Source organism: Gigantopelta aegis, chromosome 3, assembly GCF_016097555.1.
Source record: "Gigantopelta aegis isolate Gae_Host chromosome 3, Gae_host_genome, whole genome shotgun sequence".
NCBI lineage: Eukaryota > Metazoa > Mollusca > Gastropoda > Neomphalida > Peltospiridae > Gigantopelta > Gigantopelta aegis.
In genome coordinates, this window is record NC_054701.1 from 68050691 (window position 1) to 68077729 (window position 27039).

At 36.5% G+C, this 27039-nt stretch overlaps 1 protein-coding gene across 2 annotated transcripts; it reads right to left on the bottom strand.

Moving 5' to 3' along the window:
• Positions 1-27039, bottom strand: LOC121368872 (2-(3-amino-3-carboxypropyl)histidine synthase subunit 1-like). 2 transcript variants are annotated; one of them, XM_041493629.1, is made up of 18 exons: positions 26937-27039; positions 26299-26378; positions 24812-24945; positions 23932-24053; positions 21789-21943; positions 20744-20862; positions 19032-19100; positions 18373-18529; positions 13883-13983; positions 12641-12719; positions 11880-12243; positions 11251-11410; positions 9311-9351; positions 7277-7431; positions 6057-6155; positions 3250-3401; positions 2039-2084; positions 1-878 (listed from the first exon to the last, which is right to left on the bottom strand). In XM_041493629.1, exons 1-18 carry the CDS (start codon positions 27031-27033, stop codon positions 696-698), a joined length of 2313 nt encoding a protein of 770 aa, XP_041349563.1. In that variant the 5' UTR covers positions 27034-27039; the 3' UTR covers positions 1-695. The 2 variants fall into 2 exon arrangements, with proteins under 2 accessions (XP_041349563.1, XP_041349562.1); XM_041493628.1 differs by having other exon boundaries at positions 11778-12243.

Genomic DNA, 27039 nt, shown 5'->3' on the forward strand with positions numbered 1-27039 from the left:
TTCCATATTGCAACAAATATCTTTATTTAACTCTGTACATCAAATACTAGTATATCAAAGGCTATGGTATGTGCTATCCTGTCTGGGATGATGCATATAAAAGATCTCTTGCTACTAATGGGAAAAATGTAGCAGGTTTCCACTCTAAGACTATGCACATGTCAAAATTACCAAATGTCTAACATCCAATAACCGATGATAAATAAATCAGTGTGCTCTAGTGGTGTTGTCAAACAAAACAAACTTTATAACTTTGTTAGTGGAACTTGGTGAGATAAAGTCGGTGTAGTGGTCGGACACGTTGAAACTCATTTGGGATGATAGCCAATACTGAGCTATGAACCCAGTATCTAGCAGCCTCAAATCTGATGGACATTACACCATCAAAGTTGGATGTGAATGAATTGTTTATTACCATATGTCATAATAAATTACATCATTCTTAAAGAGATATGATAATACAAGATATTACAGATATAGCTTCAGTAAGACGTACACAGTCTATGTCCAATGTCAATGTCGTAGCCAGCATGAGGCAGACGAGGGGCTTGCCTCGTCTGGTATTTCCCCAAAATTATTTTATTTTTCCCATGACACTGATATTTATTTTACAGGTCTGGGTTTGCCTCATCATTTTTTCCTCTGGTTACTCCCCAGAATGTTACTTGTATCCTTGTAATTAATAAACATTGCATTCATTTATTTACAATTATTTCCAAATCATCTTTCTCGTAAACTGGCTCTTCGTGGTTTTGCCAGAATACATTTGACAAGTTTTTAACTTTGTCTTCGTTAAATGTATGAACAGCCAGATCATTGAAGACTTGATCATGGGCAAAATTTCCTGGAATCTGTGATTCTGTTGTGTGTGGCTGGATCTGAGAAAGAGTTAAGGTAGTAATTAAATTATTTTACATAACAATAGATCATAAAAACTTGAAATAGTATTAAAAAACAAAAAGAAATATAAATTTTGAAAGAATTTTGATTTCATGACAATACATAATCTCCGTCTAATATCTATACTTAAAAAATGCTATATTTGATAGCAATATTTTCATGTATAAAAATCACACCATAAAGTTAAATATAAATGTTTTATTTCAAATTAGCAATTGCAGAAACTATACTCTTCAAAAAAAGTAGGGGAACCTGAAATATTAATGTGAATATCAACTATTAGACCAAACATATGTTTTGACCACAGACATCGTTCAGGTCTGTTTATCAACACACCGAAACACACTCCATAGTTTGCACATGCATGACGCAGTGCGTGGGGTGTTATTCTCGATTTTGGCCATTTCCAAGAAGGTCCATTAATCACTGTGGAACATTATTTCTGTCAATCTTTTTCATTCTGTTGATCATACTGTTGTTATTGTTTTGTTTTTAGTCATTTTTATTGTTTGAATTTGCGATTTACTGATAAAAAAATGTCAACTTTCAAATTTCACTTCTGACCCCAATCGTCCTTCAAGATCTTTGGTGGTCATAAAACCTACTGTAATACTGAACTACCAGTTGTAATGCTTGCCCAATTAATTCACTATTATCATATAACCATTTCCCACAGCTAATATACCTTACAATTTTGGCAATTGTAAATTCTTATTAGAGTTCCCCTACTTTTTTTGAAGAGTATATATAAAAAAGGCTTGTACGACTTTTATTTGAAAGAAAAACATGAAATGCATGTAATTTGCGTTTTAAGTTTATTAAATTTGATCTGCAATGCTGAAAATGGTCTCAAAACTATGGGACAGAGTTTTCAGTTTATATCTAAGATCATTTCAGCTTGTATTTTTAAATAAGTACAGCGATACCTCTCAAAACCAGACCCTCTGGTAACCGGAAATCCCTCAAACCAGATGGTTTTTTCGGCCCCTTATTAAATATATGTACAGAAGAGAACCTCTCTAAACCAGATACCTCTTAAAACCAGACTTTTTACTTGGTCCGAAGGGTGTCCGGTTTAGAGGAATTCCACTGTATCACACTTCAGCAAGTAAATTATGAACTTTTTTTGAAAGGATACTCTGAGTATGTAACTACCAGTCTTCTTCAGAAGTCGTTCTGGTGTCCTGAAACAAAATTAAACAAATCAATTAACTTTGCTAAACACCTAATCTGTGTTAAACCGTTTATACCGATACACAATCACTTCAGCTCCAAATTGTTTTACCTCTTCACACCAACTAAAATTATACAAATGTCATGCATTTTTTTGACACTGGTTCAGTTAAAATAGTTTTGATCTTGGTTTTTAAGTGTGAATGCTTTAATAAGATGTAATGAAAAAGTATTGAGATGCATACATGCAATGCAGTGATGAAGTCATGACGATGTTACTCTAGAATTATTACAACACATTGTATTTACGGTTATATGGCATCAGACATATGTTTAAGGTCCACACAGATATTGAAAGAGGAAACCCGCTTTCACCATTTCATGGGCTACTCTTTTCGATTAGCAGCAAGGGATCTTTTATATGCAACATCCCAAAGACAGGGTAGTACATACCACAGCTTTTGATATACCAGTCGTGGTGCACTGGCTGGAATGAGAAATAGCCCAATTAGCCCACTGACGGGGATCGATCCCACACCAACCGCACGTCGAGCGGGCGCTGTACCACTGGGCTACGTCCCGGCCAGAATTATTAGTGTGAATAGCTTGAACTGATCTGTAAAGGCATTGGATTACCAGCAGTTTCACATCACCTTGACTTAAGATTATATTCCACAGGATAGCCTGTCTACCTGTGAAGTGGTCGGTCATCGGATCGATCCTTCTCAGTAGACCCATTTGCAGTTTGGGCTATTTTCCGTTGCAACCAGTGGTCCAAAACTGGTTCACCAAAGCCTGTGGTATGTGCTGTCCTGTCTGTGGGAAAGTGCATATAAAAGAACCCTTGCTGCTTATTGGAAAAGAGTAGCCTATGTGGTGGCAGCGGGTTTCCTCTAAAGAAATATGTCAGAATGACCATATGTTTGATGTCCAATAAGATAAAAATCAATGTGCTCTAGGGGTGTTGTTAAATAAAACAAACTTTACCTTTTTTTTATTCCACAGGAATGGCATACATGTTCTAACATCAAAAAAGAAACAAAAAACAGTAAACATATATCCACAAACTATGGATACAAAAGCCTATATTTTCAATAGTAAATAAAATTGTTATTTGTCTCAAATGTCATGAAACTTAACAAAGTCTTCTTCTTCTTTTTCCTCCCCACTGCTTACCTGTCGACCATAGATGTGAAGCTGTTTCCTATCAAAATGAGGTTGACTAGTTGCGTAGGTTCCCAGTTTTCAAACAGCAAGTTGTTGTACAGGGCTTTCCCACAGTGAGGCATGAACACTAGGGTTGGGCTGGTACATGGCCGTTTGCCTTCCTGTAAATAAAAGTGTTAAATAAAATACACTGGAAGCTATGCATGCTTTGTGAGCCATGAACACAATCCCAGCCAGTGCTCCACAACTGGTTTACTTTCCTATCTTTGGAATGGTGCTTATAAAAGATTGCTTGCTGCTAAAAGAAAAGAGTTGCCAATGCAAGGCTTCTAGATTACGGTAGCCCCACTCCCATGGCTAGTGATATTCATGTTGGGCTAGTAAATAATTACTATTGCCATGTCCGATGGCTAGTGAATTTTTTTTGGTTAAATGCTGCATTTAAGTCTATTTTGTAAATATGAATATTCTGCTTCCACCCCGACTCCAAAATTGGTGTTTTTAATCTCTTTAGGTAACATATCTGATTATTACTATTACTAAAATTGTATTAAGTAAAGTAGAGCTAGTGAATTTTTAATCATGGCTAGTAAAAATGTAATCACGACTGGTATATCAAAGGCCATGGTATGTGCTATCCTGTCTGTGGGATGATGCATATAAAAGATCCCTTGCTACTAATGGGAAAAAGTAGTGGGTTTCCTCTCAAAGACCCATATGTCAACATTACCAAATGTTTGACATCCAATAGCCGATGATTAACAAATCAGTGTGCTCTAGTGGAGTCGTTAAACAAAACAAACTTTTTAACTCTGTAATGCACAGTAAATAGCTTGTTAAAAAATGTAAGAATTAAAATGATATGAAGTATAAAATGTATGACTGTAGTAGTCTGGAATTATACACGATTTACATCCGGAATTACATTGTATATGAGGTAACATCGGAAATTGAATATAGTTAAGTCAGGAATAATTTCAACGCATGTCAAAAATTGCTAACATGTGTCAGCAATTATACTTCGCTGCAAAAGTTTAGACTCACAATCCAAATATCACCACCTTTAACCAAATGGGTCCTTTGGCATATACGTTGAGATAATGCTTATAATGTCATTGTTTACAGTCTTTGGGGTGTATGGCTATCTCTACACGTGATTTTCAAACACATAACATAACGTGACTTGTAGCAGGTAACCTAACAAAATGATAACATTTATGCAAAAATCTGCATATGCTATCAGTGCAGCACCAGCTTTGGCGGGCACAATATCACAGAACTCTTTGGACTTAAGGAGATGCATGCACTTCGTTTACAATTTCCATTCACATTCTGGGTATAAATTGAGCATTCTCTATATGAACAGTGCAGATAAAAAGTTATGGGTTGTGGGCGATCTCTATCAACAGAAAATCATCATAGAGCTTTGGCACTTCTCCAAGATGGCAGATCTCAACGATATGTTGCCAGGCAACTTGGGGTGTCACAAAAGGCCATATCCAATCTATGGATGCGATATTGGCAAACAAATGCGGTGCAAGATCGACCCCGTTCAGGACGACCAAGGGTGACAACGCCACGTCAAGGTCGCCTTCTGAGGTTGATGACTCTGAGGGTCAGACACACTACTTCAAGAGTTCTGGCTAATTCATTGCAAGCTGCTACAGGCGTGCGTGTATCCCAGACGACAGTTACACAGCGTCTGAGGGTAAATGGCATTGAGGCACGTCGTCCAGCAGTTCATCCCCCTCTAACACACCAACAGAGTGAACAGACTCCGATGGGCTAGAGTGCACGTCATGTGGGAAACTGTAAATGGGCACGTGTCCTATTCTCTGACAAATCAAGGTTCAATCTCCACTTCAACGACGGCCATAGACCAGTTTATAGGCGACGGGGTGAGAGGTTCCATGACGCTACTGTTATCCAACATGATCATTTCAGTGGTGGATCTGTTATTGTGTGGGAGGGATCAATGTTAATCGCAAAACAGATTTTGTAGTTGTACAATGTACTTTCACAGCCCAGAAATACAGAGACAACATTGTTGTGCCAGTTGTATTGCCATTCTTGAGGACTATGACTGGTCAACACATGTTTCAGGATGACAATGCAAGACCCCACAAGGCGAGGATTGTCACAGAATGTCTGAGACAAAATTACTTTAACCACATGCAATGGCCTGCCTTATCGCCGGATCTTAATCCCATTGAGCATATTTGGGACATGCTTGGGAGATGGGTATATGCAAATCAACCAGAGCCAGTGACACTTGATGACCGTTGCAGAGTTTTGATTGAGGAGTGGCAAAATATTGATCAACACCAAATTGGAAAGCTTATCCGGGGTATGCGACGGCATTGTCAGGCCTCCATAGAGGCAGTGGGTGGACATACACGTTATTAATGTTTGACATTTAACTTTTTCCTCAGTGAATTCGTTATGACGTGACACCCATTGAAAGTGAAATGTGTTATTTTCAAAATGTCAATTATGTGCCTTGTTTTGGAAAACCATTTTCAGTATCATGTCTTTTTCTAAGTTTCAGATTGTTATTAAACCTTTCAGACTCGACATAAATTGTTTCTCTTTTCAATTCATTGTATGTGCGTCATTTTATGTATCTTATTTTAAGTGAGTCTAAACGTTTGCAGCGAAGTATATATACAGTGATATTGGGAATTCTATACAGAGAGGTTGAAAATGATAACAGTATAAGCAATGTGGGAAAAGAAACAAAACATGTTGGTCTGGACATATAAATGAATATATCTAAAAGACAAAAATAGTAGGCTAATCTGCTCCGGATAACCTACCTCATTTTGTGATATAATATTGAAGTTCAGTTTCTCAAGTGCTTGTTTTTCCACTGCTGTAAACACTGGGTCGTAAACGAAGCAGCACGATTCAGGTATCTAGTAAAACATAATTAAAAAATAAAACAGTAAATACATTGTAAATGTAACATGGCAAAATTGATATACTTTTCTTCTTCTTTTTTTTTAACAAGGAATATAAAATAAATGTGTTAATCCATGGGAAAAAAAGTTTATAACTTTCCCTTTTTAATGACATCACTTGAGCACATTAATTAATTAGTTATCAGCTATTGAAAGGGAAGGAAGGAAATGTTTTATTTAACGACGCACTCAACATATTTCATTTACGACTATATGACATCAAACATATGATTAAGGACCACACAGATATTGAGAGAGAAAACCTGCTGTCGCCACTTTATGGGCTACTCTTTTCGATTAGCAACAAGGGATTTTTTATATGCACCATCCCACAGACAGGATAGTACATACCACGGCCTTTGCTACACCAGTTGTGAAACACTGGCTGAAGCGAGAAATAGCCCAATGGGTCCACCGACGGGGATCGATCCTAAACCGACCACGCATTAAGCGAATGCTGTACCACTGGGCTATGTCCTGCCCCAAGCTATTGGATGTCAAACATTTCATAATTCTGGTATACAGTCTTCAACGGAATCCTGCTACATTTTGTTTCCATTACTAACAAGGAATATTTCCTATGCACTTTCCTAGGCTTTTGATAGGCCAGTTATGAGGCTTTCATTGGAACAGGACAAAAAATATGTTGGGCAGGATCTAGCTGAGTTATGTGTTTTACCTCTTCCAACAAGTGCTCCACAACTAGTATATCAAAGGCTGGGGTATTCGCTGTCCTATCTTTGGGGAAAGTGAACATAAAAGATCTGTTGCTGCTAATGGAAAAATGTAGAATTTTTTTTTTAAAGAGTCTACTTCTTGGGGAAAGTGAATATAAAAGATCTGTTGCTGCTAATGGAAAAATGTAGATTTTTTTTTTAAAGAGTCTACTTCTTGGGGAAAGTGAATATAAAAGATCTGTTGCTGCTAATGGAAAAATGTAGAAAAAAAGTACTTCTTGGGGAAAGTGAATATAAAAGATCTGTTGCTGCTAATGGAAAGATGTAGAAAAAAAGAAGAAAAAAGTCTACTAACGAACTGTTTTACTGATACGATCTTCTCTAATAAATGATATTTACCTCCAGCTGTTCCCTGACTGCAAGAATAAGACACAGTTGGTATCGAGCAATGATACAGCTTGAGAAGTGACCAATACCGTAACTGACAAACTGTATATGGCAAACTGACTCACAACCCTGCTGAGACAATGTAGGACTAGTTTTCTTCAGCAAATCTGAAGTAAACAAAATCAAATATTAGTAGCACCAAGTCAATTAAATACATAATTTTATAACAATGGCATGTCATTTAATGAAGACATGAAAAATATCTCGATTTTGATGTTATGTTTATACAATATTAGTAAAAACTGATATTGACACTGTATATGCAACAAAAAAAGGAGTAAAGATTGTTTTATTTAATGACGCCACTAGAGCACACTGATTTTTTATCTTATCATCGGCTAAAGGGACGTCAAACATATGGTCATTCTGACACTGTTTTTTAGAGGAAACCAGCTGTCGCTACTAATTTTCAACAGGCAGCAAGGGATCTTTTATTTGCGCTTCCCACAGGCAGGATAGCACACACCATAGCCTTTGTTGAACCAGTTATGGATCACTGGTCGGTGCAAGTGATTTACACCTACCCATTGAGCCTTGCGGAGCACTCACTCAGGGTTTGGAGTCGGTATCAGGATTAAAAATCCCATGCCTCGACTGGGATCTGAAACCAGTACCTACCAGCCTGTAGATCGATGGCCTAACCACAATGCCACCGAGGCCGGTCTGTATATGCAACAAACAAAATGTATACTAAATTTTACAAATTAACCATGCCATGTAACCAATGGCTAACAGTGTAGCCCATGCCTCTATTTAAGAATCCATTAGATGCAGGATTTATTAAGAGAGAAAGAAAAGGAAGAATAGGTATTTTTAATGTATCTTAAACTATGGCTGTGTATTTATTTTAACACCTGGGGACGGGATGTAGCCCATTGGTAAAGCACATGCTCGATGCACAGTCAGTCTGGGATCGATCCCCATCGGTGGGCCCATTGGGCTATTTGTCATTCCAGCCAGTTCACCATGACTGGTATATCAAAGGCTGTGGGATGGTGCATATACAAGATCCCTTGCTGCTAATCGAAAAGAGTAGCCCATGAAATGGCGACAGCAGTTTTCCTCTATCAATATCTGTGTGGTCCTTAACCATATGTCTGACGCCATATAACCGTAAAATAAAATGTGTTGAGTGCGTAGTTAAATAAAAACATTTCCTTCCTTCAGTTATTCCTTGTAACACTTGGTCTAGAGTGAGAAACAAAGTCCACTGTGCCACTTAGGTTACTACTACTAAAATGCCGCCAGAGATATTTTCTATGTGCTTTCTGCAGACAGTACATACCACAGACTTTGATGTATAAGTCGTGGGACACTGGTAGGGACTGCAAATAAACATCTATCGAGGTACCCACTGTACCTCAGGTGAGCACTGAGAAACATCCACCCCTACTTCCATGTAAAATGAATGTTTGCCTTGTTTAATGACACCACTAGAGCACAGTTTAATAGATAGTCAGTGGATGTTAAAGGGACATACCCTAGTTTTTAAACACTAAGGCATATTTTTTACTATTAGAGCCGTTTTTCGATAACTGAAATCATACTTTACTGAGATTTTATTGTTTAGATTATCCATTTCCATACATTCGCAATGTTTATGATCATCCTGGTGTTTTTAATGTCACAAAATGCATTTCTCATATTTTTAAAAACATGCCTGCGTCTGAGAAGAAACAGTTATGGAGTGAACTTTTAATCTATTTTTAGAGGGTATTTCACCATTTCAAAGTCACAGACTTGTGTTTCTCTCAATTGTAACTTTATCCAAAAGTGTTACAGGTTTGTAGATTAACTAAACTTAGTGTGTATTTTCATGGGTTGAAACTAGGTCTGTCCTTTTAACCATTTGATAATTCTGTCAGTCTTCTGAGGAAACCCGCTACATTTTTCCATTAGCAGCAAGGGATCTTTTATATGCACTTTCACTTTCTCTTTGAAAGCCGACTCAGTAGTGTTATAGAAGTCAAGAAGAGAAATACTTACTGCAAACATCTTTAAAGAATTCACAGTGTTTTATTTCAGCCCTGAAAGTAAATAACAAAAATACATGAAAAACAAAATACTATTTTGACAGAATATCCTTACTTTTCCTCATTCTGAGTGAAATTCAAAATATCTTATTTAGAGATTCATCCGAATCTATTTGACAAATTACAAAGAAAGAAATGTATAATTAGAATTATCATTTGATGTGCGGTAAAAGTGTTAACACCATCTTAGAAAACTTCTTCATCTTACAAGATTAAACATTCAAGAAGATTTGGGGACTAAATCATCTAGATCCTTTTGACAAATTTTGAAATTTGATAGATGGATGAAAGTTAAAGTTTGTTTGGTTTAATGACACTACTAGATGATGATCATAGAGCTTGGTGCATATACAGACATTTCCTTTCGGTTTCCAAGCTAATACTGATGCATAGCTTCTGTACTCTGACTTCAGTGGACTTGGTTTGAATTTCTAGTTTTCTTTCTCCTAGGAGAGTTTTCTTATTAGGATTCTGAGCCTCTCCAGCCCAGTTTTGATTTTGGAGTTTGCTTCTCCTAGACAGTTGTCTTTCTTGACTCACGTCCTCTGTCTGCCTGGTCCATATTAGTCTAGTCTCTACCCTTGACCAGTCCAGCTTGGGTGACCCTACCAGGAGCTGATGCTCCAGCTGGCATAGCTCCCTAAGTCATTGAGACATGCACGCTACCTCATCACGTCAAGGAATGGACCATGAGATAGGACACTACTACAATGCATTGATTTATTAATTAATAGCTACTGAATGCCTAACATTTGGTAACAATGACTGGCAGTCTTACAGGAAACCCCGTCACATTTTTTTATTAGCAGCAAGGGATCTTTTATATGCACTTACCCACACAGGACAGCATATACAATGGCATTTGATATATACTGATGGAAACAAATACGGGAACACATGGTATTGTAGACCAAATTTAATTCACTACTAGCATAGTAATGTCTGTATAACACAAGGCTTCTAGATTATGGTAGCCTCACTCCCATGGCTAGTGGTATTCAATATTGGGCTAGTAAATAACTACTATTGCCATGCTTCATGGCTAGTGAAAAAACAATTGTCAAATGTTGCAGTTAAGTCTGTTTTGTAAATATAAATATCCTGCCCCCCATACCAACCCCCAAATGTTAGTGTTTTTAAACTTTTATCTCCTTCTTTAGGTGACATATTTGATTATTACTATTATTTAGTAAAATTATATTAACTTCAAGTTAAGTAGGGCTAGTGACTTTTTAATCATGGCTATTGAATTTTTTAAATCACTGATCCCACGGCTAGTGGCTTTTATAAAAATTCTAGTACCCCTGTATAATACAAAGATGTCATATGGGATTGACTGTCTGTAATGTGAACTGACTGTAAGGAACACAGTTATCTTCCTGATACTATGGATGAGCATTCTGGTTGCTGTCATTCATTGCTGTTTTTGTTTATGTGGTCCCTTATTTCTTTCCATCAGTGTATATCAGTCATGGGGCATTCATTCATTGGTATGGGGGAAAATTCAACCAGAGAATGGATTCACCAAGAGGGCTCGATCCTAAGATTACAGTAGCCCATGCAGGCGCTCTACCGGACCGTTAAAAATTGCACCTAATTTCCTTTATAAAAAATGTGCACCAATTCTCTTTGCCTTAATCCTACATTTTCCAAATTCCGGTTGGACTGCTGGTGCTCCCTTGCATCTGCCATTGCAGGCGGTTCCCCCCTCCAGGATAGGTGTGCGCTACAACAGCTTGTTCTGAATGTGCATGTTAAACACTCTGACCTGACCTGCGCTCTACCGAGCTATATCTCACCCAAACAGATTGATGAAGTGCTGACTCTAACAGTGAACAAATCCTACACCCTGCCAAAATAAACGTATGTGAAAAGTAAATGTTGTGAGATTACCAGCACTGCCGCAGTCTGACCATCAGTTCATCTATGTTCATGTCCACGTCATCTGACACACTTGAGTATGAACTACTACTCGGTTTAGTACTACTTGGAATTTTCTTGCCTTTCTTCTGCCGGACTAAACAGAAACCATCATCATCCTTGTGAAGCGTATCTGGAAGGAAAACAGTTCAAACACTCAGTGATTCTAAATAACAGTTATTTCTATGAAATATATTTTTAAATTTACAGAAATTTTCAACAATATATTTTCAAAACAAGAATAACATAATAAAATGTTTCATTTACTTGGTTCAAACTGGTTTGATGCTTCAAAACTTACCCGACAATAACAATAATTTTAGGAAAAAAGAATTGAGCATTGTAAATTAATTTAATATTTTTGTTTAAAACCTAAATGGAGTAAACCAACAGATGCTATTCTGCTTTATGTTTCATAGATTAAAAGACTAATAGCTTGTGCAACATGTAATTAAACACAAAGGTTGATGCTGTCAGAAAACTTATTGTTCAGTGCTTACCCAAATTATCTCCACCAGCCATTTCCCCAGATTTGCATCCCATTGATTTTTCCTCTAATCTGTCATTTCTCTGTGATTTCTGACAGTCTGCTGCATGGTTACCTGGCTGAGAATGATCTCCCCCTGTCAATTCTCCAGACTTGCATCCATGTTCTGACTTGTTATCCAACTTGTTGTTTGTCTTTGGTAAGTCCAAACAACAACCATCTCCAGCCAGCCCAGACACACATTTATTGGCTGAACTGATGTCTCCATCTTTTAAATTGGAGATAATTCCTGAGCTTTTCTCTGTTGAAACATCAGCGACATGTTTTGTAACTTCTTTGTTTCCGACCGGTCGAGTTCTCCGAGGTCGCTGAGGTCTATGAGTTTCATTGTTAACAGTCCATGGACCCAAACTGTCATTAGCATAAAAGTCCATTGGATACACTTCTTGCCATGATGTGCTTTTCAGCGCAACAGATAACTAAAAAACAAAAAGAAGAGTTAATTATATGGAATTCAATTGATATATCTTTTTTTTTGAGTTCTCTAAAGGAATGTTTTAATAGTACTAGATGACATACAGAAAACTGTAATTCAGTAAATTAATGTAATATTAAATTATTGCAAGACAAAATTGTGACATGAAATTATCAGGAGTAGGCCAACTCTTACTTCAGCCAATAGATGTGTTTAACATGTTATGTACTTGATTAGAAATCATATTAGTTGAAATTTTTACACTCGCAACATGTGGAAATTTGTATTAAACCAATGTCGGATTGTGTTAGTTATTGGTACAGTTACAAAGCCAAATATTTCATTTCATTTTGAAAACACATGCAGTCTTAACGCCAAACTGAACCACGGCTCAGGCTTACTTCATAAGGCGACAACAGAGGTTTGTTGAAGGCAGCTCCCCAATCTATAGAAAGTCTTGGACAGGCGATCTGAACCCATCTGAAAATACACATACAGAATTTACAAACATTACAGGCAGGATTTAGCCTAGGTGTTCGAACACTTGCCTGCGTTACTTGGTCATAGGATAAAAACCATTCAGCAGAGCCTTTGATTTTTGTGGATTTTTCTTTTATCCCAGGCAGTGCCTCATGACTGGTATATCATTGTGTGTACTGTCCTGTCTGCGGGGAAAAAAATATCTTGCCACAGTTAGAAAAATGTAGTGGCACATGCTTGCATATGATTTAACAAAACGATTTCCGCATGGGTGAAAAACTGCTCACTTTGTCAAATGCCAGTGTTTCTGCCAGAAAGAAATTTTTGGGTGTAGTGCTATGGAATTGAATGCAACCAAAGTCAACAGGGAGTATGGGGAGGGGCCTCCTCCAGAAAGAAAATGGGTTAAGTTTAGGTTTAAGGTTAAGAAAATAATTTTGTCAAAAGGTTAACTTAAAAAAAAATATCTACAAACAATTTTGGGTAAGGCACCATACCCATTTCACTCTCTGGCAGAAACATTGATTTTGCTGATACACGCTATACTGATATATCTGAAATAAATCTAACAATACCTCACAGATTTGTTTTCCATTTAAATATTGAAAGCAGTTGCTGTTGCTGTTCAGGAGAGCAATTTATTGTTCATTATCGATTTTCAAACAATTAGCATTGTAGTAGTGTTTATGAAACTAACAAACAAATATTACAAACTAAACACCCAGAAGTAATTTTGGGATGTACAAATATTTTCTTAGTCCTTATTTATTTCAGTATTAAATCCTGATTATTACCCATATGGTTAAAAATATCTTGGTACATATCAAAGGGATATGTCCCACTTGGCATTATGCCAAGTGGGACATAACACTTCGATGTCATTGATTGGCTCACTACAACCTTACAGGAACATCAACCATTCAAGCTGAGTGATATAAATTAGGATCGATTATGGGTCATGGAATAGGATATTAAACTCGCAACCATTTTGTATCATGTTTATGTCCCGAGTGAAATAATTTTCAGTTGTCACAAGCTTTAGCGGGACATAAACATGATATGAAATGGAAGCTCGTTTAATATCCTATAAATATGTACTTGGCATAATTTACATTACAGGTTCATTGTTACATTATATAACAATAACATTTATCTTGACTTACGCATCAACATCTGTAAACAGTTTGAGCTTGTCCGGGTAAAGTTCTGACAGGAGGATCGTGACACACTGTCGACCTGTATCCTTAATTCTCTGTTGAAGATGCTGAAGAACACAAATCACTATGTGAACAAATAATGGTTTTTATACAAGTAATTAAATTTGTGTTTGAATAAAAAAAAAAAGAGTTTTATTTAACGATGCACTCAACACATTTTATTTACGGTTATATGGCATCAGACATATGGTTAAGGACCACACAGATTTTGAGAGGTAACCCGCTGTTGCCACTACATGCACTACTCTTTCCGATTAGCAGCAACGGATCTTTTATTTGCGCTTCCCACAGGCAGGATAGCACAAACCATGACCTTTGTTGAACCAGTTATGGATCACTGGTTGGTAAAAGTGGTTTACACCTACCCACTGAGCCTTACGGAGCACTCACTCAGGGTTTGGAGTCAGTATCTGGATTAAAAATCCCATGCCTCGACTGGGATCCGAACCCAGTACCTACCAGCCTGTAGACCGATGGCCTAACCACGACGCCACCAAGGACGGTCTTTTGTTTGAATAATATCAGGAGCTTAATTAACTAAACTCTCACAACTTTGCAATCTTGCAGAGCAATACAAAAAGACATGTGATGTTTCAAAAGCCAAATAGAATTTTGTGAATTAGGCCCGAGGAGTCTTATTTGTTAATGCCACCTACAAATAAGGGGGGGGATAGGAAGGTATCATAAATTCAAAACTATAAAGTTTGAATTGCTAAAATCACCCCTGACATCAATAGGTTTTTAATATTCTCAGTTGTAAATAGTATCTCTACAGGGTTCTTACACTTAAAACATTTTCATTTTTCAGGACTTATAGGTAGTACTAAACCAAATAACTTCCGGCTGGGTCAAAGTTCGAGGTGCACCAAACTTTTGATAGAGAAGTGAACACCACAAGTCCTGTGATTGGTTATAAATGTGAGTGTGTTGGTTGTAAAAAATAATAGTTTCATCTGGGTAAAACAAATGTGCAATTTTATTTCATCTAGTACCAATGTGTCAAGTAGCCTTGTGCTTGAAACATGTATGGGGTACCTGTAAAAAAAAGTACTCGAATTTTGTGCGAAACTAGGGTAGTCATAGACGCTACCCGTTATCTCAGAAACGAGCAGCTTGACCCCCATTTTTTTCTGATTCACTTTAAGTGTAAGGGGTGGTAGTATTTATATCCGTGGCGTTTATGTCGGTTGATACATTGCAGGTAGGAGTTTTAGCCACATATGTTACTATTGTCGTCTATGGGATTTGATTTGGTAGTATACACCCTATAGCACATATTCAGTGCATAATAAAAAATATCATGATTTTGTCATTTTATTTAATTAAACTATACTGGTTGATTAATTAGCCATCACTCGATCATGCAAGTTCACAATGATCTTGACCTTGACAATAATCTCTGTACATGGCTCTGAATGGAGTTTGAATCAAAGTTAGCACTGAAGAAATGTTGGTTTTGGCCTATAATTCATACTATAAAGATTTCAATAATTTCTTTTTACATGGTATTTGACTTGCCATATACAACTGCTCTTAAATATAGTATTATATATAGGCAACCTGAACTAAGATTTTAATAGCAATTTATTTTTATATTAAAAATAGCATGTGCCAATAGTGGGTTAATGTCTTTAGTTTCCATTAACATTGTTAATTTTTTATGTATGAAATTCTGAAAACTCAAATTTGTAAAGAAGTTGATTTTTATTGTCATTTTGACATATTTATAGGATGCTAAGTTATATTTTAGACAAATTTGTAGTTTTATGCAAAATTTAAAGTAAATTTGAAGAAAAACTTTACCAAAAACATAATTAAATTTGTTGTCACTATTGTGCCTTCTGTTCTTATTTGTACATAACAATAAGGTTGTTAAACATATACTTAGATCTCCAGATCATTTTATTTTTTTAATAATCACTTAGTTAGCTCTCATGAAAAGCATTTTGAGTTTATACTAGATTCAGAACCAGATTTGATTATCTGCCTTGGATTAAGTTGATAATTTATTTTATTGTTAAAGCTGTATTACCTAATGTTACTAGCTAAATAAAATGCTGGATTACAGATTGTAGGAATACATCTAATGTACATATTGTATTCATCCGGATTAGAAAATAATGCAAGAAAATAGATGTTCGGGTAATTTTGTCATTTAAAAATAGTTTTTTTCAGTAATTAATCAAAAATAAATGTGTTAAAGCTGCATGATTATTCCAGATATCACAACTATTAAAACCTCCAACTACAGTAGGCTATAAATAAAATATAGTCAGGAATATTGGTGGCTGCCAATAGTTTTGATGGTTCATTATGAAAATCAGCATGGCCCATGGATTTGAAATTCCTACACCTGATAACTTGAAGACACCCACACTCAGCATACAGGATTTCCTCCCAACACTAATGTTCAGGACATTAAGTCATTACTTCATACAGGTACAGTCATGTTTGTGTTTCCTTCCTCAGACAGTGTATTTTTTTAATACTGATATTTCTTTGATGTGCCTGTTAAGGTCTTCATAATCTAGGGGTCAATCAAGTGCATGTGTTTTAATGGAATTCTTTAAAGGGGTAGAGGTACTCTGACTATCTCTGTTGTCTCTACATATATACCTGAGTACACACACCCAACTGAAAGTAAATATCTTCAGGAGTTTTATTTTAAAACATTTTGTTGTTTAATATGACATATTGCATTTGTACAAAACTATATGCAATATATATGCTTTTTGAGGTGTACATTATATTAGGTTGCACTGTAGAAACAACAGTTTCAGTGAGGTTGTTAGTTTATGTCAGAATACACCAGATCCTGGTTGTCATAAAGACACATAGCTGGACACTTTTAGAAAAATGTATGTTATCAGTATAGGTAGTACTAAACCAAATAACTTCCGGCTGGGTCAAAGTTCGAGGTGCACCAAACTTTTGATAGAGAAGTGAACACCACAAGTCCTGTGATTGGTTATAAATGTGAGTGTGTTGGTTGTAAAAAATAATAGTTTCATCTGGGTAAAAAAATGTGCAATTTTATTTCATCTAGTACCAATGTGTCAAGTAGCCTTGTGCTTGAAACATGTATGGGGTACCTGTAAAAAAAAGTACTCGAATTTTGTGCGAAACTAGGGTAGTCATAGATGCTACCCGTTATCTCAGAAACGAGCAGCTTGACCCCCATTTTTTTCTGATTCACTTTAAGTGTAAGGGGTGGTAGTATTTATATCCGTGGCGTTTATGTCGGTTGATATGCTGCAGGTAGGAGTTTTAGCCACATATGTTACTATTGTCGTCTATGGGATTTGATTTGGTAGTATACACCCTATAAGCACCATTTTGGTTAATTTTCCAGGACTTGTTTTTACATTTTTCCAGGAGTCTGAATACATTACCTGGAAAAGATTTTTTAAACGATACTCCAGTAAAGTGTTTATTCAGTGGTTATGATGTCTCAAACATAAGCTACACCTAATCTAGATGTATCACATGGATGCTAAAGTTGTAAAAATACATAAATAAACCACATCACAGAATTAGAAACTATATTTCAAAATCACTCGTACATGGTCTACGGTATAAAGAAACCTGCTGATATTACAAGGACTACAGTATAACAACTTAAGATGGTTGAAGCAGCCTGCTTTCAGGACAACAGTAAATGTTACAGACAAAATGCCACATAGACTTCTCATTCCAATAAACAACACATAATTTGTTGGGTAAATACATTTTCAACAGACAGGATATACCATGTCCTTTAATATACAAGTCATGAAGCACTGAATGGAACACAAAACTACACGGGGATCCACTGAAGGATATAGGTCACTTGAATTTCAGACAGATTCTTTACACCTTAGCCAAAGTTTGCCAGTTTGATATATCAAATTATAATACAGTTGAGAGCACATATTTTCGAAGCAATATTTGCACTACGCAATTGTAAAAATCATTGTAAGCTATGATGTCAGTATAGTGTGTACTGTAGTGACGCCATAGCCTATGATGTCAGTATAGTGTGTACTGTAGTGATGTCATAGCCTATGATGTCAGTATAGTGTGTACTATAGTGACGTCATAGCCTATGATGTTTTTACTATTTCTTAGCTCTAAGACTGCTTCGAAAATATGGGCCCAGGACTATAAAGGACCAGTCAAAACTATCAACAATTTCACAAGCATACAAACAACTTTTTTTGCTACCCCGTCTGCCCTTCCAAAAGTGTACATAAAATTAAAAAAACTTTAGGAAAGGAAAATATTATTAGCAACATTTGTTTGCTGGTATTAAAAATATACACAGGTATTAACACCTCTGCCCCTCCCCCACCCCCAGTATCTGTTCTATCTCATTATGATGACAATAATAATAATTGTAAATTTCTAAGATTACTTTGGTCTAAACAGATTTTGGGATTAGATGGAATACATCATACCTCCAGTATTTTTGGCGAGCCTTGCCTTCCTAGCGTTCCAAATACAATGCCGATCTTTTTCGCTCGCGATGCAACACTGATGGCAGCCTGTCGAACTTCATGCATCCGTTTAGTATCGTAGTATTCTCGTGTGAAATCCTTGTTGTAAGGATCATACCTAAAACAAAAGAAAAACTCATTAATAAGAATATAAGAGAAGCTAAGGAACTTCCACAAGTGTTGCAATGGTGAGAAGAGTCTTTATAACATTTATTCTTACAAAAGTAAAATATTTGAACATTCACACACAATAATAAGAAGAGAACTTTGATTGTTTTCTCTTTTCATGAATACTTAAACCATATCCACATTAAAAATTGCATCCTAATCCAACACCAAAGACAAGATGACTTGGATAAAGCAGGATAAAATATAAATATGTCCAAACAGTAAACAAGAAAGACAGAAGATACCATTTCGTGACTGGAACAGGAAGCTCGAGATTCACTGGAAGATTTTAGCCAGGGTGTTGGGATTTTTGGAACAGTCTAATTTAATAGGGGTTGTGGATATGTCATATGTTAGAGGTCAGGATAATATGAAAATAAATTCTGTTTCTGAATAAAGTATCCGCACAAGCTCCACAAAATCTTAAAACATTCTTCAACTATGTTACGCACCTGTATGCAGGAATGTCTGGATTATGAATCATAATGGATTCCAAATGAAACCGCCCATCTCCAAGATATCTGAAAAATATTAACACTCTTGAATGACAAGACAATAGTGCTGATAATAGAACACAAATGAAATATTAACAATATTGACAATAAATCAAAGTCAAGGCAATAAACGTTATGCCCAAAGTATGTATGCCCAAATTATTATGCTCAAATAAAGTACAAACATGCTGACCTCAAAACATTTCAGCACAAAACCTGTGAAATGTTGAGCTTTTAATTACTGTAGAATACTTTATTTTCGCGGGATCAAATTTTTGCGATTTAATGAAAATGGGTCAATTCGCGAACATTTATTTTTCGCAAATCCCCATCAATAAAAAAAACGACGAAGTACAATAATTTTGTTTTAAAAACGGAACTTAGTTTTGCCAGTTGTTACGTTAATCTGTAGAACTAATCCTACATGTACACACGAGTGCTATACACATAAAACAATAGTTTTCCTACTTTAACCAATCAAGACGTTATTGTTTACAAGTTAATAAGCTTACAGAAAGTGCTTACCGCATGCAGTTTTTCTTAATCCTTATAATTGTTATAAAAACAAAAACCGAAAACAAAAGAAATGAAATTTGAAGGCACATGATGCCATGAAAGGAAAAACAGATTTAATACGAACAGGTTTCAGACTTGCAGGCCTTTGCAAAAAATAAATATAAAATTGTGAAACATCTGAACATAGCCCAGTCCTGATTTTTTCACTTCTACATTTTTAATATACTGTGATAATGCATGTTTACTTCCGTCGTTGAAAACGTGTAGACTCTGTCCGATGAACTGATCACTAGCACATACAAAGGAAAACAGCATAAAGCTTTTTAGTGTTAGTATTGTTTTATTATCATGTACGTACTTATCATCGTGTTCTTGATTTAAAGTTATAAACAGCTTTTGTGTTTTGTGGTTTGTTCCGCGACAGGAGGGAGCACCGCTTTGTTACTACTAGCCTCGTACATCAGAAACTAATGTGGTATAGTTGAACGAGACTACATTAAAAAAAATCTTTTTTGTCAGCCTTTATTTTTGCGTGGAATATATTTCATGAATTTCATTCACACGCGAAAGACGCGAAAATAAATTCCACATGAAAATAAAGTATTCTACAGTAGATTAAAATAATTTAAAATGTATTTCTGAATATTCACAACTGCTGTGCTCAGAAGAAACAAAAAATCTGCTTTGCCCAAAATAGTGAGATCTAAAGCCCTGTAAGAATTCGATAAATTAAACCAGTTACAAAAAAAAGAAGTTTATTTTGTTTAACAATGCCACTGGAGCACACTGATTAATTAATCATCGGCTGTTGGATGTCAAACATTTGGTTATTCTGACTCATAGTCATCAGAAGAAACCCACTACATTTTTCCTAATTCAGCAAGGAATCTTTTATATGCACTTTCCCACAGACAGGAAAGCACATACCACGGACTTTGTCCAGTTGTGGTGCACTGGTTGGAACGAGAAAACACCCAATCAGCTGAATGGATCCACCGATGTGATTCGATACTGCGATGTAAGCACCTCAAGTGAGCAATCATAACCAGTTATCTCTTAGAAATGTCTCATCTAAGAAGTCACGGCACTGCCCCACCCACATACCACTAACTAACTAACATAAGTTTATAACCCAAATGTTACATGTAGTTTACATAATGGCATCAGCATGTTGTAGTTTCGGTGAGGTACATCCGAGAATCTCGCCTGGTGACAGTGGTTTTGACTGTGGTATAATAACCTTAAAATCTGTACCAAGGACACTGCTGGCTGACTGAAAAATAAAAAGATTTTCAAGATTTATTAATTTTAAAATCAGACAGTGTAGTTAAACACTGTTACATTTTTACTTTAATTGTCATTTTACTTTTAATTCCCTTAAGTGTTAAAATTGAATGACCTGACAGCTGTAACCAACTAAACTGAATTTCACCAAATTATCCCATAAACTTTCAAAATTGCAGAGACCCAATTATTTTCCAACAAATATAAATAATTACATGAAATTATTTTGTTAAATTCAAATAAAATTTAACAATTGTTTAAAAAAATCTCAAATGGCGAGTGACACATCAATCGAGGTACTTAACTAGATGTGCTGCAGTTGAACAGATTTGAAGGAAGGAATGGTTTATTTGACAATGCACTAAACACATTTTATTTACGGTTATGCGGCATCAGACATATGGTTAAGGACCACACAGATATTGAGGGAGGAAACCTGCTGTCGCCACTTCATGGGCTACTCTTTTTGATTAGCAGCAAGGGATCGTTTATATGCCCTATTCCATAGACAGGATAGCACATACCATGGCATTTGATGTACCAGTCATGGTGCACTGGCTGGAACGAGAAATAGTCCAATGGGCCCACTGACAGGGATCGATCCTAGACCGACCTCGCATCAAGCGAGCGCTTTACCACTGGGCTATGTCCCGCCCCTGAAGAGATTTAACCAACGGAAGTGTATGAAGTAATATAACTAAATAAATTACCTGCAGTGTTTGGGGTGGGATATATGTATGTGCTATCCTATCTGTGGGTTGGTGTATATAAAATATCCCTTGCTACTAATGGAAAAATGTAGCAGGTTTCCATTCTAAGACTATATGTCAAAATTACTAAATGTTTGACATCCAACAGTCAGTGATTAATAAATCAATGTGCCCTAGTTGAGTCGACAACCAAAACAAACTTTACCTGAAGTGCAGTAACGAACTGAATGGTGCTGACAAGAGCTAGAGTGGATCCCAGTCTGAAGTTGAAGTGGACCGTGTCGATGAAGTGAGCCGTATCAATCTGGATGTCTACAAACACGTACAGCATCTTGATGCCTCCCGTTCTGTCAATGGGAACTGAAACACAGATAACACCAGACAATTCCATTAGAATGTACATGTACAAGAATGTCACAATCCCATATTTCTACTAGTTGAGACCCTAATCCTCAAAGGATTTCAATATTCTTAACATAACTGAATTATGCAATCCATTAATCCTCCAAGTTTTGTTATCCTAAATACCGTGACAAATATTTTACAATTCTTTTCATATAGTCATCTTTTAGCAATTCTGTAAAAATATAACTGCCATGAGATTGGTCTGGGATCGATCCCCGTCGGTGAGCCCATTGGGCTATTTCTCGTTCCAGCCAATGCACCATGACTGGTGTATCAAAGGCTGTGGTATGTACTACCCTGTCTGTGGCATGGTGCATATAAAAGATCCCTTGCTGCTAATCAGAAAGAGTAGCCCATGAAGTGGCGACAGCCGGTTTTCTCTTTCAATATCTGTGTGGTCCTTAACCATATGTCTGATGCCATATAACCGAAAATAAAATATGTTAAGTGTGTCGTTAAATAAAACATTTCCTTCCTTCCTTCCAATGCCTGTGATAACAAATTACATTTTTATTCTAATAATCAAGCTTGAAACTTTGGATTGTACATCTCCCATTGCAAAGAAGAATTGTCATGTTAAAATATTTGGGCATGTTCACTCATACATGTTAGCGAATAAATTCCCTTCAACATGTACAACAAAAAAAGAGTCACAAAATAGGTAGTTACAGACAGAAAGCTGTGAGTCCTGCAATGCAATCATAAATTTTCCATCATAAATTTTCTATCACTAGGCCTACATGGCCGTGACAAAAATCACTGTGAGCATTCATTCCCCAAGATGGTACTGACCCCTCTGGCTTATGGACTAAATGTACCGGTAATCAACATACTCCCCAAAAAAGTAAAAGTATTATGACTGTCATAAGGCTTAGCAATCACTGTAGAAAAATGTTTGGATTTTTGCTACATTTTCCCCCAAAAAGTCTAGGTAGGCCAATATAAGAAGCAAGATTTTGGTAAGGAAATGTTCTTTCAGACTGTTCTTTCAAAATAGCTTTAAAAAATACAATAATACGGTAGGCTAAACTAATGAACCTGGTGGATAATAAGTGGCAATAATTTGACAACCTTAGTAGGCATTACACCGGTATAACATTATTAGTACAATATTACAACCTATATTACAATTTACATGATAGGGAAAATAATATATTACTTGTATTGTATAACAATTTACATGATAGGGAAAATAATATATTACTTGTATTGTATAACAATTTACATGACATGAGAAAGTAATAGTATTGTTATAGTACATGATATCGGATGTTGGAAAATAATAGAATGCTCTTTAGAGACAGGTGTATACTGAAGCAGGTTTAATTAATTAAAGACACACTGATTTACTTGTCAGTAATACATTATACTGTAAATCATTAAATTTGTGCTATCTGTACCAAAAATGAATGCTAAAACCTCAGGGCATATCAATTCACATTATTTAGTTTAGGCATTTCACAGCATTATTTTAATAGTCATAGGCTGCATTTATTACAATATGCATAAATTTATTTTATTTAACGATGCCACTAGAGCACACTGAGTTTTTATCTTATCATCGGCTATTGGACGTTAAACATATGGTCTTTCTGACAGTTTTTTTAGAAAAAAACTGTTGTCGCCACATAGGCTACTCTTTTACTACAGGCAGCAAGGGATCTTTTATTTGTGCTTCCCACAGGCAGGATAGCACAAACCATGGCCTTTGTTGAACCAGTTATTGCGGAGCACTCACTCAGGGTTTGAAGTCGGTATCTGGATTAAAAATCCCATACCTCGACTGGGATCCGAACCCAGTACCTACCAGCCTGTAGACTGATGGCCTAACCACGATGCCACCAAGGCCGGTATGCATGTAATAAACCACAACCATAAACTAATGTACATGCACCAACTGTTTCTGCTGTCAAACATTATGTGCTATTAAACTATACTGTTACCAAGGCAACTGTGTCCATAGTGAACAAGGAGGTCAGCTTTAAGAGCCCGGGCTGAAAAATCGTCAACACAACAAGCTCCGTAAGTCACATCGCCCATTATAAGTGTATCGGCATCCGTGAACCTGAAAATAGAAACTGATTTGTGACACACTGTATAGTAGGACTTTAAGAAATACAAAGGACTCTGCTTCATGACACCTCATCATATTGTTCAATCAGCAACTGTAGTTCCGACTGTAGTTTTGGCACGAGTAAACAAATATTATAAGATGGGGAGAGTATTCTTTAAAACACCACCACAAAAGCAGCATGGGATCTTCTACATGCACATTCCTGTAGACGAGACAGCACATACCACTGACAATGATATACCAAGCGTGGGCAATGGTTAAGAAGAAAAACAAGCATATTCTGAGAGTACTAGTAAAGCAATACATGTCCCCATTACACGGGGCCCCTAAGTTCAAGGTTCATAACTCTGTGAAACATGGATAAATTCCATTTTTTTTATAGTTATGGCTGCTAAATAAATTCCTATGAACTTTATTTGGCTATAACTCTGTTAAAAATGGGTAAATCCCTATGAAAGTCAAGCTTGATCTGTAACTGTACAGGATAAAACTATACACCAAATTTCAGCTGAATATTTTGAGGCATTTCAAAAACAAAGTCTGGAAATGTATATGTGGGACAAATGGACAGACAGACGGACAAACAAACGGGTGGAGATGAAACCTATAGCGACTAGTCTCTTCTGGTTGGATTGGCTAGGGACTAAAACATAGTGGGTATGCTGAAAGATGGCAAAGAAAGACTGCACCTTTAAATACTGTTATAACATATATGGTACATGTATTTATTGATTTTTGTTTTGACTCACTTTTCGATGATGTCGGCTATGGGGCATGCAAACATTAGCAGTCCCTCTGGAAATTGCAGTGCCACTCGCTTACATTCCAACAATCGAATCCTCCAGATTGTCTTGTGGATCTCAAAATTGTAGTTTTCAGGAAGCTACAAAAAGTAAGCAAACATGTTTGTAGTCGCACAAACTATATGTAGATATACATGAAGAGTTCAGGTGCAAAAACCGATAAATGCCATTTCATCCAAAAATCCACTTCTACTATGATTATTCAGTTCAAGACATTATGTTCTGATTTTCATACTCTGAAATTCTGTCCTTTATTTACTTTAATTATTTCAAATTAAGTTTGCCCATTGTGGACTTGATATGTTTTACACAGAAAGCATAACCAAAAAAAATCTCTTTTGCAGAAAATTACTAACTGGATTTTATCAGTTTTTGCATCTGAACTCTTCATATTGTCTTGGCAGAATAAAACAGATTAATCTGTAATGGTTAAGAAATTGACTGTGCACAGGGTGGATACTGGTAGTGATGCATCATTCCCCCATCTCACCATAACCAAATTTTAAAGTGGCCTGAGAAAATTTTTAGAAGATGAATACAATGAATTTATTTGTTATATTCTGTCAACTTAGTGCTACTAGATATTACTATTTTTATTATTATTATTATTATTATTGACTGGCCTCAGTGGCGTCGTGGTAGGCCATCGGTCTACAGGCTGGTAGGTACTGGGTTCGGTTCCCAGTCGAGGCATGGGATTTTTAATCCAGATACCGACTCCAAACCCTGAGTAGGTGCTCCGCAAGGCTCAATGGGTAGGTGTAAACCACTTGCACTGACCAGTGATCCATAACTGGTTCAACAAAGGCCATGGTTTGTGCTATCCTGCCTGTGGGAAGCGCAAATAAAAGATCCCTTGCTGCTAATCGGAAGAGAAGCCCATATAGTGGCGACAGCGGGTTTCCTCTCAAAATCTGTGTGGTCCTTAACCATATGTCTGACGCCATATAACCGTAAATAAAATGTGTTGAGTGCGTCGTTAAATAAAACATTTCTTTCTTTTTTTCATTATTATTATTGTTATTATTATTATTATGTATCTTGCCATTTTTAAATGTTGCACCCTCTTCTTGTATACTACTAGTACTGTAACTACTAGAATTAAGCACTTTGGTTAAACACTGCACACCTTCCTAGAGAAAACAGATGTCCACCTGTTTCTTATTCTGTACTATTATCCAGGGATGTCAATAGGAAGCGACAGGCAGAGATTTTTCATGACCTATTTTTTTTTTTTAAATGTTTGCCATTTATTCAGTTTAATTTTTTTTATTATTCCTGACTCAAGTCGAACTGATATATATTTTTATAATCTAACCACATTAAATATGTTTGAGAGCTTCTTACTATTTGGTTACTATTAGATTGAATTTTGTACATGGCTATCCCCCACCTCCACCTTGTCCCATACACAGACCTATTGTGCTACCAACCTGCTTTACAGCCTCACAGATCTGTACGTCATTGAGGATGTCATCTGGTATTTGATGAGCGACCCGCCTTGCTGATGGACCTGATAAGTAAATAACCACAATATTTAACAAAACTGTTGTAGCTTGTGTTGTTGTCATGTCAAACTAATTTAATACAAGAGAAAGAAAGAGAAAGAGAGAGAGAGAGAGAGAGAGAGAGAGAGAGAGAGAGAGAGAGAGAGAGAGAGAGAGAGAGAGAGAGAGAGAGAGAGAGAGAGAGAGAGAGAGAGGACAAGGAGGATGTGTGATGCTACTCCTAGGAGTTTTCACATGCATTTTCCCATAGACAATATGGTACGTAGTAAAATACAGTTTTTGATTTACCAGTCGTGGGACACGGAGTTCGTTCGATCCTGTGACCAATCGTAATGTCATTACATTATGCATAACAGGTCAGATGTTCGTGCTCCACTTGGGCCCCCTAGTTCATCAAGATAAACCTCTCCGGCACGATATTTATTATTGTGATGTTAAAAAAACGGACCGTAGATGTTTACCTTGGTGAACTATTGGCCCCCAAAATTGAGAGCATGTTTGAACCTTAATGGAACACAGGCGCCAAAGTCCAACTAAAATGAACGGACAGTCATTTCCCTCACCTTTATGAAGAGAAGAAGAAAACACTTTTCTTGACTCTGATGCGCTGACAACAACTGGAGACATTGTTTGCCTCCCCTCCAACAAACTGTCTTCCATGTTTAC

Bases quoted from the DNA above. Each gene is read 5' to 3' on its own strand.
- LOC121368872 (XM_041493628.1), bottom strand. From the start codon at position 27,033: ATGGAAGACAGTTTGTTGGAGGGGAGGCAAACAATGTCTCCAGTTGTT. The intron at 24,946-26,298 runs GTTGGTAGCACA...TACTTTTTGTAG, and splicing joins TCTGTGAGGCTGTAAAGCAG to CTTCCTGAAAACTACAATTT. The intron at 3,402-6,056 runs GTAGGTTATCCG...TTTTATTTACAG, and splicing joins ATATTATATCACAAAATGAG to GAAGGCAAACGGCCATGTAC.